The sequence below is a fragment of the Maniola jurtina genome, chromosome 5, assembly GCF_905333055.1.
Source record: "Maniola jurtina chromosome 5, ilManJurt1.1, whole genome shotgun sequence".
Lineage (NCBI taxonomy): Eukaryota > Metazoa > Arthropoda > Insecta > Lepidoptera > Nymphalidae > Maniola > Maniola jurtina.
Genome location: NC_060033.1, coordinates 7,830,093 through 7,843,471, shown reverse-complemented (window position 1 = coordinate 7,843,471; position 13,379 = coordinate 7,830,093). Strand labels below are relative to the sequence as shown.

Genomic DNA, 13,379 nt, shown 5'->3' with positions numbered 1-13,379 from the left:
TTTGTTGTCTGTGTGGATAATGCATACCTAGTTCATCTCTGGACGTGCGACTAAACGGTTCACGGTGAGATTGTGCTTTTGTGTTTTGTAGTTTGGATTTCATTTATTGTTATTGTTTGTTAATAAAAAAGTTGATTTTACTCTTAAAGCTTTCTATGACAATATTAGAATGAATGTTCAAATTATTGTCCCTATTTAATTTTTGCACTGAATTATTTAGGTATTTTTTACAAATTATTAATTTTATAGGAATATAAAATCAAATAAGGTAGGCAGGGCCTGCCTATTTTGTTAATTAAAAAAACTATTTGAATTGAGTTTTTACGTGGCTAAGTAATAACAAATAGGTTTATAATTTAGGATTTCGTGAAAGTTCTACGTTTTCTGTCTATATAATTATTATTAATTAAGGTAGGTACTTAATTCGTATGTAAAAATATATAGTCACTTAATCTAAATAATAATAAATATTTTGATCTTATATACTAATTACTGAATGGTGTATCAAGCATAGGTAGGTTATAGGTACTAGGTACAATGGTATTAATTTAGTAACACCGTGTACCAAATCATGTGACGATGGCTGTTCGTAAAACAGCCGATAGAGGGCGAAACACCTACCGGCTTATAACTGACGAAACATCATAATATTACCTACCTATACTTTACATAGTTTATTTACCTTGCTTATATCTGCAGCCTAGCACACAAATATGTACAGCTAGCTATTCAATTTGTCATGATAAACCACTCGAGTTAATCTTATCAAACAAAAATATTTTCTTAACAGACAGCTTTTAGAGCGCGCCTCTACCTAGAGTTTGCCTTGGAAGGTATTCACTCTCCTTTTGAACTGTAGGTACCAATATCATTATAGGAATAATTATATCAATAGGAAAACAGAATCTGCTAAAGATTTGCAGTTTTCAAAGTGACGGACCTAGGTATCTTATTCTTTGCCTTTCACAGATAAAACGACTAATAATAATTGAGATCGAAAATGACAGAAGTAGAGAGACCAGTCCTAGAACCTGGAACGGTATATCGACCCATCATCGACCATGATGGAGTAAAACTTCTAGCGGAACGACTCTACGGCATTTCGGTACTCGAACTTATTGAACTGAATGGCTACGATGATAAGAACTATAAAATCATTGAAGACCCCAATGTCAAGAATCCATTGATAACCAACCATAGCCCTCACGGATACGTCTTTAAAATCATGAATTCGATGGACTCTCAGAACGTAGATGTTGTGGAAGCACAGAATGAGATTATGAATTTCCTGAGTAAGTTTCATTTATTTTTACATAAATACGAGTAGTAAGGTCCAGTTCAAGCTAACACAATAGTTAAATTTTAAGTAGTTATAGATATGGTGATTGATTATTGTAGTGTATTCAAAACTGATCAAAACACGTATGCCATATTTGATAGGTAGGTAGGTTATATTTTATATAGTTAGGATAGGGATTCATTATGGAATGCTTAGGTAGCTATTAATTCAGTTTTCCATGTTTTTTTTTCATTGCAGTTACTCGTTCAGTAACTTGTCCGAAACCAATCCGCAATGTGTTTGGCCACCTCCACTCGCTTGAGAACATCAGTGGCAAGAACCACGTGGTTCGACTGCTGGAGTATGTACCTGGCGAAATACTGAAGGATGTACCTCGTTCAGAGTCCTTGTTCTACCAACTTGGAGAATTTGTGGCCAATTTGGACAATAAACTGCAGGTTCGTTTATTGTAATTCTTTGGAAAGCAACCTGTCATATTATTTGGTTCTGGTAATGTGATCTTGGAAAACCACCGTGAGCCCATAGGCAGGTTTTTTATTCAGATTAAAATTAGCCCTTGACTGCAATCTCACCTGGTGGTAAGTGATGATGCATTCTAAGATAGAAGCGGGCTAACCTGGAAGGGGTATAAGGCAGTTTTCACTAAACCCATACTCCTTTGGTTTCTACACGGCATCGTACTGGAACGCTAAATCCTTGGCGGCACGGCTCTGCCGGTCGGGTGGTAACTAGCCATGGCAGAAGCCTCCCTCCAGACCAGACCAGAAATTTAGAAACTATAAAATTCCAAACTGCTGCCGGGAATCGAACCCAGGACCTTCCACTTATAAGACTACAGCGTTTACCTACCACTGCGCTAGGGAGGCCGTCAAAAAGGGTTCACGGTAGGTACCTATCCGATCAGTAGTTTTCGCATGATGCGCGTACAGACAGATAGACTGACAGATAGGCAGACAGACAAAAACTCTAAAAAAAATTGTTTTGGGATCTATATCGATAATAATACTTTCTGCGATTAAAATTTTCAAAATATATCAAATGTACAGAAATCGTCCAGTTACAGTTTTATTCTAAGTATCCAAGATTACGTTCTAGTATTGAGTGAGCTGGAAATGTGTAAATTAAAGTATTTGAAGTATTGAGTAAGGTAAAAGTAAAAAAAAACTGTGTGATACTTAAAAATTATTTCTGACTGTTTGTGCGAAACAAAACAAGATTCACGAAATGAGTTCGCGTGATCGTGATGCCGGCAGAAAAATTGAGTCAGGTAGTTCAAAAAGGAAACGAGGTATCAAAAGAAAGCAGGTAAATCTACGTGGATCTTTCGTCTTATCATTCGTTAGATTATTGCGCTTTAATTAAATATTTTAGTCTTAGGAAAAGCCACTTATATTAATTTTAAAATTTATCATCTCTGTATTTGTTAATTTTGTAAATCTTTTAATGTAAAATATTTTAAAACTCTATTTATTTGTATAACTTTAGCATTTCTCCTCAAACATGAAAAATACCTAAACAAACAAACAGACCTACTTTCGCATCACATACTTTTCACGAAGAACAAACTAGGGCCTCGCAAGACCTGCCGCCCGGAGCCTCGCAATGGCTAAGACCGCCTCTGCCTATGTAGTACCTATAATGTAATCTAGGGTTATGTAAGCCCATACGTTTTACCTTGACTGCATCGAATAGCATGTTTAGCTGTTACAGTGTAATATTACAGTGTCATTTTAGTTAGCCTAGTTTATTTCCATACGTTATCTTTTTCATAGAGTAGGGCTGTGAGAAGTTCATGCTAAAGTTTTTACATCTCGCCAATGTTGTAGGCCAGTCATTTAAGCTTGAATTAGGTAAGGATCTCGGAATTCGAGATACCCAGCTGTAAGTCTGTAAATACTTGTATAATGACACCCTAAAAGTTGTCTCAAAACCTACATTATGGTAGGGTGTACGCAAGTATTAAATTTCAAGGTCAAAAGTCACTACGCGTACCGCGTAGCGCGTCACTGCCGCGCGTCGCGGCTGGAGTGAATATCGTGCGGGGCGCTGCCGCGACGCGCAGTTCAGCTGCAGTTCAGTTCGAGTGCGTGGGCACCTTAACTTTAAATCCGCGGATAGGGTATACCTAGCTCTTTAAATATAAATCGGTAGCCCTATGCTAGAGAACACAGGTAATACGTTCGTTACATTATGATAATGGTCTACAAGTCTCATATCAAATTCAAGGTTGTTTGCTATTGTGATTTTCCTAGAAAATAAATTGTTCAGGTATCCAGTTTTGATAAATAATTTTATACTTTACAGTAGGTGTACTTAATAAAATATAACGAACACGACCAGACAGCTATGTTATATATTATTTGTCTTGATTGGGGACTAATAAATTACGTAGGTACCTACCATAATAATATAGTTGGTTATATTATAATAATATATTAATAGCTTAGATATACATACCTATAGGTAGCTTCTAAACTAAATGTGCAAAAGCAAAATTATAGAATACTAGCTGATACCCGCGACTTCGTTCGCGTGGATGTAGGTTTTTTAAAATTCCCGTGGGAACTCTTTGATTTTCCGGGATAAAAAGTAGCCTATGTGCTAATCCAGGGTATAATCTATCTCCATTCTAAATTTCAGCCCAATCCGTCCAGTAGTTTTTGCGTGAAGGAGTAACAAACACACACACACACACACACACACACACACATACAAACTTTCGCTTTTATAATATTATAAGTGTGATCCTATCGCCATTTCAACCTTCTTTCGTTTTTATGGTCTGTGGTCTTTATCTTCCCTTCTCTACAGCTATTAACAATATTATGTTATACCTATGTATTATATTGTTAATTTATTTATGCGTCACATTAAGAGAAACCACCCTGACGAAGATTCGGGGAGATTTCGGAAGTTGTGAGTGGTCGCTACACTATAATAATATGTATTTGTAATACTTTCAGAACTTCAACCACTCCGGTGTGGTTTCCCGTGAGCACATTTGGATGTTGAGCAAGGTTCCAGAACTGGACAAGTTCAAGTGCGTGATCAAGGATAGTGAGAAGTCGGACTTGGCAGAAGAGGTAAGTAAAATGAAAAACATTAAAATCTATGTAGAAGATTTGGAAAACGATGGACCCTATTTAATAGCCCCAACACCACCAATCAAATAGGTATATTATATCGTCTAATTTCCATGATTGGTTCGAAAGTCTTCATCAGACGCCATTTCTGCGTTAGTTGCGTTTGTCAGAAGAAAAGTCAGAAACAAGTGCCCATAAAGAAGATCTACCATGCTTCAAGACTTGCAGTAGGCGGTATGACCACCAGAGTCATGAAAGGTTTTTTTTATTCATTATAGGTAAGCGCTTGACTACAATCACACCTGATGGAAAGTGATGATGTGGCCTAAGATGGGACACGAGGTGGTATGGGAGGAGCATTTCTATTTAATTTGCTTTGTTTGTGTCTTATGTGGGTCAAATCTATATAGTAATTAAAATTTTACCCCCTTTGCTGTTGACCGATTGATCTGGGTACACACTTTTTTTGAAAATGCGAATTACGTCAACAGTAGTCAAAATTCTGATTTATTTTTTACAGGTGATCGAAGAATTCAAGTATGCTGTTGTGCCTCGGTACGATGAATTGGAGAAGGGTGTCATTCATGGTGATGTGAATGAGATGAACGTTATTTGTGAACTTAAACCTGGTGGCAGGTAGGTGATGCAGTGGAAGATAATGCGATGAATCCTTATACGTCGTGTATCTCGTGAATTCGAGATATGTCTTCCATGTGTCTCTCTTAGCAATAAATTCAAGAAGGTGGAAATTCGTAGGAGAACCAAAGTGACTTCCATAATTATTTAGCTCAAAAGTGCTCAAAAAAAACTGAAGTGGCACTGGGGCAACGACTTTCAACTTGCTGGGCCGATATTCTTAAATACCAGGTTATAGGTTACAGGAAGCGGGAATTATACCTATACGCGGAAGACGATTGATCGGGATTTTATGGCAATACAGGCAGAGCACACTCTAAAAAAGGCCTATTATCAGCAATTCCTATTCCTGAAGATCATGGTCTTGCAAGAGCCCAGCCTCGAATGGATCAGCTGTTTCCATTTTCTTCTGTTGGTGGCCATTTTCGCGATGGTACAAAACTGGCACGTATGAAAAAAGTCTAAAAAGAATTTAACGGTGTAATTTTATTCGTTTTGTAGCAAAACCGACTATCGGATATCTGGAATCATCGACTTTGGTGACATCCAGTACTCCTACTACGTGTTTGAGCTGGCCATCACCATGACGTACGCAATGCTGATAACTGGAGACCCTCGCTCAGGAGGCTTCGTGCTCGCCGGGTACACTGTCAACAGGCGACTACCTGACGACGAGTACAGGCTTCTGAAGGTAAACAAAATCAAATCAAAATCAACCGCGATTAATAGCCTCACCGGGCGATAGAAGGGCTGGCTCATTTTTTGCGCAACGGATCAGCCTGGCTGCCCAGAGCGGAAATGCAGCAAGTATTCTTGGCACCATTTCACGCGAGCATGATTTGTACAGTATTTAGATAAGGCTAGCTCAATAGTGAAAAGTAGGCCTGAAAAGTGTTTAAAAGAGACGCCTTTCAATTTATTATAGCTAGAAAAAAAAACGTTGAAATATTTCAGTTTCTAACATAGGTTTATGTTGAGAAAAATTGCAAACAATTTTTTTTTTAAACGTTAAACTTAAAACATGGTTTATAAGAATATTATTCGTCAAACATGAAAGAATGAGATCTCAAAGACGAAATAGATCTCAGTTCGATTTTTTGCTGACGATTTACATTCAAAGAATACTTTAGACTTGACTAGATAAAGGGCGATATAAGATTAATGTAATAATAACAAGTGTAAATTAAAAATTTATAACACCCCCGACGATCCAAAGTATCTGAGTTTTCCAAAACATCATTTTCAAATAAATAATTATGTATTTAGGCAACGTCCATCTTGACAGCTTGACATTTGTCTATTGACATAATGTTATGAACCTAACGGTTATCTAACCTTCTTTTCTACAAGAAAACTAGAAAAGAGCTGATAACTCTTAAACGGCTGAACCAATTTTTTTAGATTATAGCTAAGAACACTCTCGATCAAGCCACCTTTCAAACAAAAAAAACTAAATTAAAATCGGTTCATTCGTTTAGGCGCTACGATGCCACAGACAGATACACAGATACACAGATACACAGACACACAGATACACAGATACACACGTCAAACTTATAACACCCCTCTTTTTGGGTCGGGGGTTAAAAATGTAGATATAATACGTTTGTTCCTAGACGCTGATATCAGCTCGCCTCGTCCAGAGTTTGATCATCGGCGCGTACACAAAAGAGAAGGACCCGAACAACTCTTACGTGACATCTACGGAAAAGGCTAATGGATGGGAGCTACTCAAGAAGATCAGAAAGACCAAGCCAGACCCTGACGATGATCCAACCAATTGGAAAGCTATTGCTAATGAATTCTTGACTAGAAGTTAGATAATATTGTAAAGCATCTATAACTTAGTATTCGCTTTTATGTTTCGCAAATAATAATTTGATTAAGTACAGCAATCTTTTCTTGCTTGAGTATTTATAGTATGTTTTTAGCATTCACAGCTTTATTATTTAAAAAGTATTTTTATACCTAGTTATTATTAGTTTTTATTAAATTTAGTATTGTCTAAAAAATATTTATTTTAGTATATATTGGTATTCAAAGTTTATTGCCAAAAGCATGCGTTTGTTATTAACTATCCCTTGGTCACCATTATATTTTGTTTAAAAAAGGGCATCATTATTTGTTTGTTTGGCGCCAAGTTTATTTTAATTCGATATTTTTGTCATTTTATTTTAAATTAAGTGTTAAAATAAAGACTGCAAAATTTGATTTTCTTTAATTTCTATCAACAACCTTTCGTTTTTTTTTCAAACTAGATATCAGCTCTCGATTTTATGTAATGATCGCAGTAAAATGCCTAAATACTATTTGAATTGCTTGGATGGATTAAATTCTTGTTCTTATTATTTAGATAACTTATATAATATTTAAGTTAATTTCTTCATTAAAACTTCATTTTTAAGAAACTAGTACACCCATCTTTCAAAAAGCGTCAGAACTAAGGAACATACTACTCTCTTACGACGATTGTACAGGCTAGCTTAATGTAATTAGTCCAAGTATGTTTCGAACCAAGATGCTAACTTCCAGCTTAGTGAGTCACGAGTCACGAATTTGCCGCTAGTTTATGCGCTACTAACTAGATGGCGCTAGCAGTAATTCTCAACTCCTGCGCAAGAGTTTATTATTCAGTCCACTGAACCAAACGAATGGTAAAATTATTTTGACTACTGCGTTGCCTTCTGTCTGTCTCATTAAATGACCTTAGCCTTTCATAAAGAAATGCCATATTTAAAACATAACATGTCTAACGCATTTTTATCAATTATTTATTATTAAACTAAATATCCAAATGCCACTTACGTACAAGTGAAATATCTATTGTGACATTGGAAGTCAATTTTATTAATCCTCATAAGTTTCAGTTCAGTAGACTAAAAATATTACATAATTTTTGCCCGTTCGTTCATACAATTATTCCATTATTATGATCAAGATGAAAGTGATCGTGTCTGTATGTTGATAAATAATACCCACCTAAATATTGTAATTTAACTCCATTAAAATTATAAACAAGCAAGTGGCACCAGAAACCAAAACCAAACCTACTCGAAACCACAGAATTGACGAGACGCGTGAAATTGGAAAATGTTTACCTGCCTAATCTAACTTGTCTCTACTTCTATCACTAACCATAATTATAAAGGCGAAGTTTGTTTGATTATTGACACCGTAACAGCGGACCAACGGATTGACGATTTCTTTGCATGGATGGTTCGTTAAGGTGGATGCGACGGGTCTGTCCGCGAAATTCAAATTTAATTCGGTTTTCCGCAATTTGTGAACTAATACGACAACGTAGGCTTAGGGCGTTTAAATTGCGACAGTGGCAATATCATCCTCACAGGTTTATATAAAAAATTCTCACAAATTAGTCGATACTAGAGCTAATTTCTTAAACTGAACCCTTTCAAGTTAAGATTTTTATATAAACCTGTGAGGATGATACCTACTGATAAATGCCATAAGCCTACGTTGTCGTATTAGTTTACAAATTGCGAAAAACCAAATGAAATTTGAATTTTTAAAGAATTGGAAAGTGCGTAATAGGCTACATTTTAGCCAGGAAAATGTCTTTCATTTTCCTGGCTAAAATGTAGCCTATTACGCACTTTCCAATTGAATGAAAGAGTTCCCATGGGATTTTTAAAATCCTAAACCCACGCTGACGAGTCCCGGGCATCAGCTTACTTACATTTAAAATAGTTAATGAATTATTTCTGTACATTATTATACCAACTTATCTACCTTTTGATTCTTTCATACGTAGTCCTACGAGTTAATGGTTTTAACGAATGATCGGATCCTACTGATCCTGCATCTTGCCCGTCACATAGAAAAGGTGAAATTTTACCAAGCAGGAACTGAAACCCTGCCTTTTGATGTGAATACCTATACACACTGATGCGCAAGAGAGGTCTTAATTACACAAATAACCTTTATTGGCCATATTGCAGCTGTCACACATACTCGCATGTTAAAAAATTAAGATGTTGATAGATGTGGTGTGGCGGGCTATCAAAACATTCGGCCAGCAGCGGGTCATGAACTTTGCTTAATATAATTACTTTATTATTTTCCTATCGTTCATCTTGACAGGTGATTAGGTTAAACCACTAAACGTAAAGCACTAATAAATGGCTGGTTAAACAGTTAAATATTTAGGACGTGTGGTTTAAAATGTTAGTTGATTTCGTATCAATTTATTAGCCAACTAGCTTATGCCCGTTCCTATGTCTTTGCTTTTCAGTTACCAGTAAAGAGTTTGTTTTACGCAGTCAGGTTTTTTAGTTTTTTTCAATACGTCGTCCTTGTTTACTGAGTTTTCGAAAATTAGCGGATGACTATTGTCTACGTCGCTACCTGCATGCCCCACCCGATCCTTTTTCTTGCATATATTTAGGTAAAAAAATAATTATCATAAACAACAAGAAATAGGGCTGCGAATAATATTAAAAATTCAGGTCAAGATCACGCTGGAGTCAAAACAAATTAACAAAAAATATTACTTATTTGTTATTTATGTACCTATTCAAGGTTTTGGGTACGCTAATTTCGTACTAATTGACCATTAACTATTGTATATTTATAAGCATTTTAAAACATTTTCCAATGTCTAATTGGGTTCTGTAACATGTGTTACAGACCCCAACACTCGTACGTTTCGCGCGTCATCTCTTTTAAGTTTTTTAGTAATCTTGTACCTAGGTAAACCTAAATGGTCTAAGTCTCTATACATATTTGGACCCAAGATTTGGACCATAGCAATTTTTTATTTTGTGACAAAGGATAGATATTTATCTACTGGGTAAGTAATGGGTAAGTATACCCTTTTACGCAAAACTCGATAGCCATTAAACATTATGAAATTGTTTTAAGAGTCATACAAATAGGTACATTTGGATGGCGTTTTTCATATTTGTACGAATATTTATAATATTCGTACGAATTTAGAGGTTACACTGCACACTCAAGGTGAAGCAATATTTGGTGTTATTACACGTTTATTATACTAGTAAATTATATAATTGCTTAAATTTAAAGGTTAAGTGTATACCAATAAACAGAGTTGATTAGTTCGTGTCCAGTTTGATAATGCCTTGGTCCGATGTTAGGAGCAAAGCTTTTGAAAGCTATAAGTACCTACCTACATTAGCGTATAGGTAATCACTTAAAAATATTTACTTTTACTTAATAATGTGTGAAGCTTTTATGAAAGCTTTTGGCTACATAAATCAATAATTATGTCATAATTTTAGACACTCAGTTTTAATAATAAGGCAATGCTTGTCGTTAATTTTAAGCACCTAAAAGACCCTTTTTGTGATCGCGCAGAATCCTGATTACCGAATATATCAACCAAAAAATGATAGGTTGACATATCGAAATGTAAAAGCCTATAAATAAAGATTTAAAAAAAACTGTTGCAGCCAGACGAAAATGCATAGTTTTTCTGTTAAGTATATTGTATAATTTATTTATTTAAAGACGAGGATCTTTACAAAGTATGTATATACTTATGCAGATTTTAGCTTATGTAGTTGTAACTCAGAACTGCCAATTTTTAAAAGTATTCCAGTTTAGAAAACAAAAGTTTTCAATGCGCAATATTTTATATCCTCGCATGCTGGCGTCGAACTTAGACCTTAATAACTAGTCATAGCCCGCGGCTGCTCTCGATCTTCGCCTTAATTCGTTAATGGCTCTTACGAAATCTACGTATGACTCGTATGTAAGAATTATTATCTTGAATACCACGGGATTATAAATGAGTTATTGATTATATTGAGATTGTAGGATTTCGTAAGCTTTTTAATAAGTATTCCATAGGTAGTGAGAATTATACAGAGCTTTTGACATAGTTTAAAATGATGCTTAGTAATTTTATAGAAAAATGATTGATGATTTTTTGTTCTTAAAGAGGCATTAACTTATTTCTACCAAAGTTTTTGAAGCGAAGCTTACACAGATAAGGGATTATTCCTTTGAATTGAGCTTCGCTTCTGTCAGGATGTGTTACGACACTTTTTTATCCGACTGTTCGATGTGTCCATGAATTTCATGTCTCCCACTGCAATTATTTATTATATTTGATTGGATTATTTTTACAGATTCTGCGCCTTTATCTTTTCAAGACGGATAATAACAATAACAGTTTTAATTTACGGAAACCGATTTCCCTTAGAGTAAATTCTTAAACGTCCCTACGTCATCTTGTTTCCATCTTTATATTTTTCTTTTTGATCTGTCGGGGTTGTTTTATTTACACACTCATTTCTAAATACAAACTTCTGTATGAACTTAAGCACTAGGGAAACTGTGCTTAATAAAATGCCATCCCGTGTAATGAAACTCAAAGATGTATTATGAACTTGTGTGATGAAAATGCCAGCAAATTGCCTCCATATGTCTTAATTCTTGCTCTTGTATATCACTCAAGACAGCATAATTGCTATAATTAAAAAAATAAACATTTATCTCATAAACTGGGTCTGACAGATTGACAGCCAGATAAACTAACGACCAGGACTAATATAAAAATAATTATCTGTATGAAATATCTAGGAATAACACTTGATTTATGGTCTATGTAATTAAAATAATCTAATTGAAATTGTAAAGTAACTAAGTACCTAAAGATTTTTATCCTAATAAGAAATTCAAAATAAAAAACCGGTTACTTGTTGTTTTTTTTTTACTATTTTGAATATTTATCAGAATTCATGAAGTAAATATTATTTCAAAAACGTCTTTAATTTCCTCACTGTTCCTATAAAAGAAAACTTTTGGACCTTCAATTTAAATTTAAAAATAGCGATTTTCAGTACAAAGCAAGCAATTACACTAAAAAACATGAAACCACTCACGGATTAATTATCTATAAGGAGTTTTACATCACTAAATAATACATTAATAAAGGTTTATAACATTATGCATTACAAATGCTATACCTATATTTTTTTATGTATACTTATTTAGATTTGAAATATTCGGTGGTAATTTAATATTATTTGAAATTCGTACTGCAATGTAAACATAATATCACACTCTACGTATAAAATAATATAAATGAAAGTGTATGAAATAATATAAAATGTTAAATAGATAATTTTACTTTAAATACCTAGGTACCTATACCTACATACCTATTTATGTACTAGTGTAAATTAAAAATTTATAACACCCCCGACAAATGAAAGTTACAGTAACTAGAAAAGAGCTGCTAACTTTCAAACGGCTGAACTGATTTTCTAGGATTATAGCTATCCAAAGTATCTGAGTTTTCCAAAACATCATTTTCAAATAAATAATTATGTATCATAGGCAACGTCCATCTCGACAGCTTGACATTTGTCAATTGACATAATATTATGAACCTAACGGTTATCTAACCTTCTTTTCTACAAGAAAACTTGAAAAGAGCTGATAACTTTTAAATAGCTGAACCAATTTTTTTGGATTATAGCTAAGAACACTCTCGATCAAGCCACCTTTCAAACAAAAAAAACTAAATTAAAATCGGTTCATTCGTTCAGGCGCTACGATGCCACAGACAGATAACAGATACACAGACACACAGATACACACGTCAAACTTATAACACCTCCCTTTTTGGGTCGGGGGTTAAAAATAAATCTTTAAACGAGACATTTGAAATCTTGGTAGATTCCCATCCGACATCCCATAAAGTTAACTAATGATTTTAAACTTATTTCGTGGTTTCGGGCTCATACCACTAATAAAATTTGATGATTTAGATTTTTCAATATTTCGATTCAGTTGCATCAACTCATCATCGTGGCGAAATCATCAAATTAATTATTGTGATATGTATTTATATTTTTTATTTTTATTTATTTTTTATATTTATAAATTTATAGAATAGGTATAAAAGGCATTCAGACTAACTCTACTCTATTATATTATCTACCAAAGTGTAACTAACTGTTTTTTTTGGTTTATTCTTACTCTGCTTTTACCTAAGCCCTAAGAAATAAGTCTAAAATATTTTGATGTCATTTATAAATTGTAACCAGTCTAGAGGTCTGTCTATTGAAGTTGGAACCCTACTCTCTAGTGTTGGATCAAAACGCGGTTCGTTCGCTCGTGCGAGGCAGGTGTGAAAGTTTGCGTTACTTTTTGTGTGCGTCAAAGTTTTACTCAATTTTGTAACTTACTAAAATAAATATTAAAAAATCGGAAAGTTACGGTAGAAGTTACAAAAATAATTATATTAGGTACTCATAATATGTTGTTCACTCCAAATATTTTTATATCTACCTATTTTCTATATCTACCTATTACCTATGAAAAAAATTATAGAATACATTTTTTTAATTTATTTATTTCTGAAAAAT

At 34.3% G+C, this 13,379-nt stretch overlaps 1 protein-coding gene across 1 annotated transcript; it reads left to right on the top strand.

The window, feature by feature from the left end:
• Positions 1-1,000: 1,000 nt before the first annotated feature.
• On the top strand, positions 1,001-7,228 carry LOC123865287 (hydroxylysine kinase). The gene is made up of 6 exons (XM_045906236.1): positions 1,001-1,292; positions 1,538-1,737; positions 4,264-4,383; positions 4,904-5,019; positions 5,521-5,710; positions 6,636-7,228. The coding sequence occupies exons 1-6, from the start codon at positions 1,001-1,003 to the stop codon at positions 6,837-6,839; spliced, it is 1,122 nt and encodes a 373-aa protein (XP_045762192.1). The 3' UTR covers positions 6,840-7,228.
• The last annotated feature ends 6,151 nt before the right edge of the window (positions 7,229-13,379 follow it).

Bases quoted from the DNA above. Each gene is read 5' to 3' on its own strand.
- LOC123865287 (XM_045906236.1), top strand. From the start codon at position 1,001: ATGACAGAAGTAGAGAGACCAGTCCTAGAACCTGGAACGGTATATCGA. The intron at 1,293-1,537 runs GTAAGTTTCATT...TTTTCATTGCAG, and splicing joins TGAGATTATGAATTTCCTGA to TTACTCGTTCAGTAACTTGT. The intron at 1,738-4,263 runs GTTCGTTTATTG...TAATACTTTCAG, and splicing joins ATTTGGACAATAAACTGCAG to AACTTCAACCACTCCGGTGT.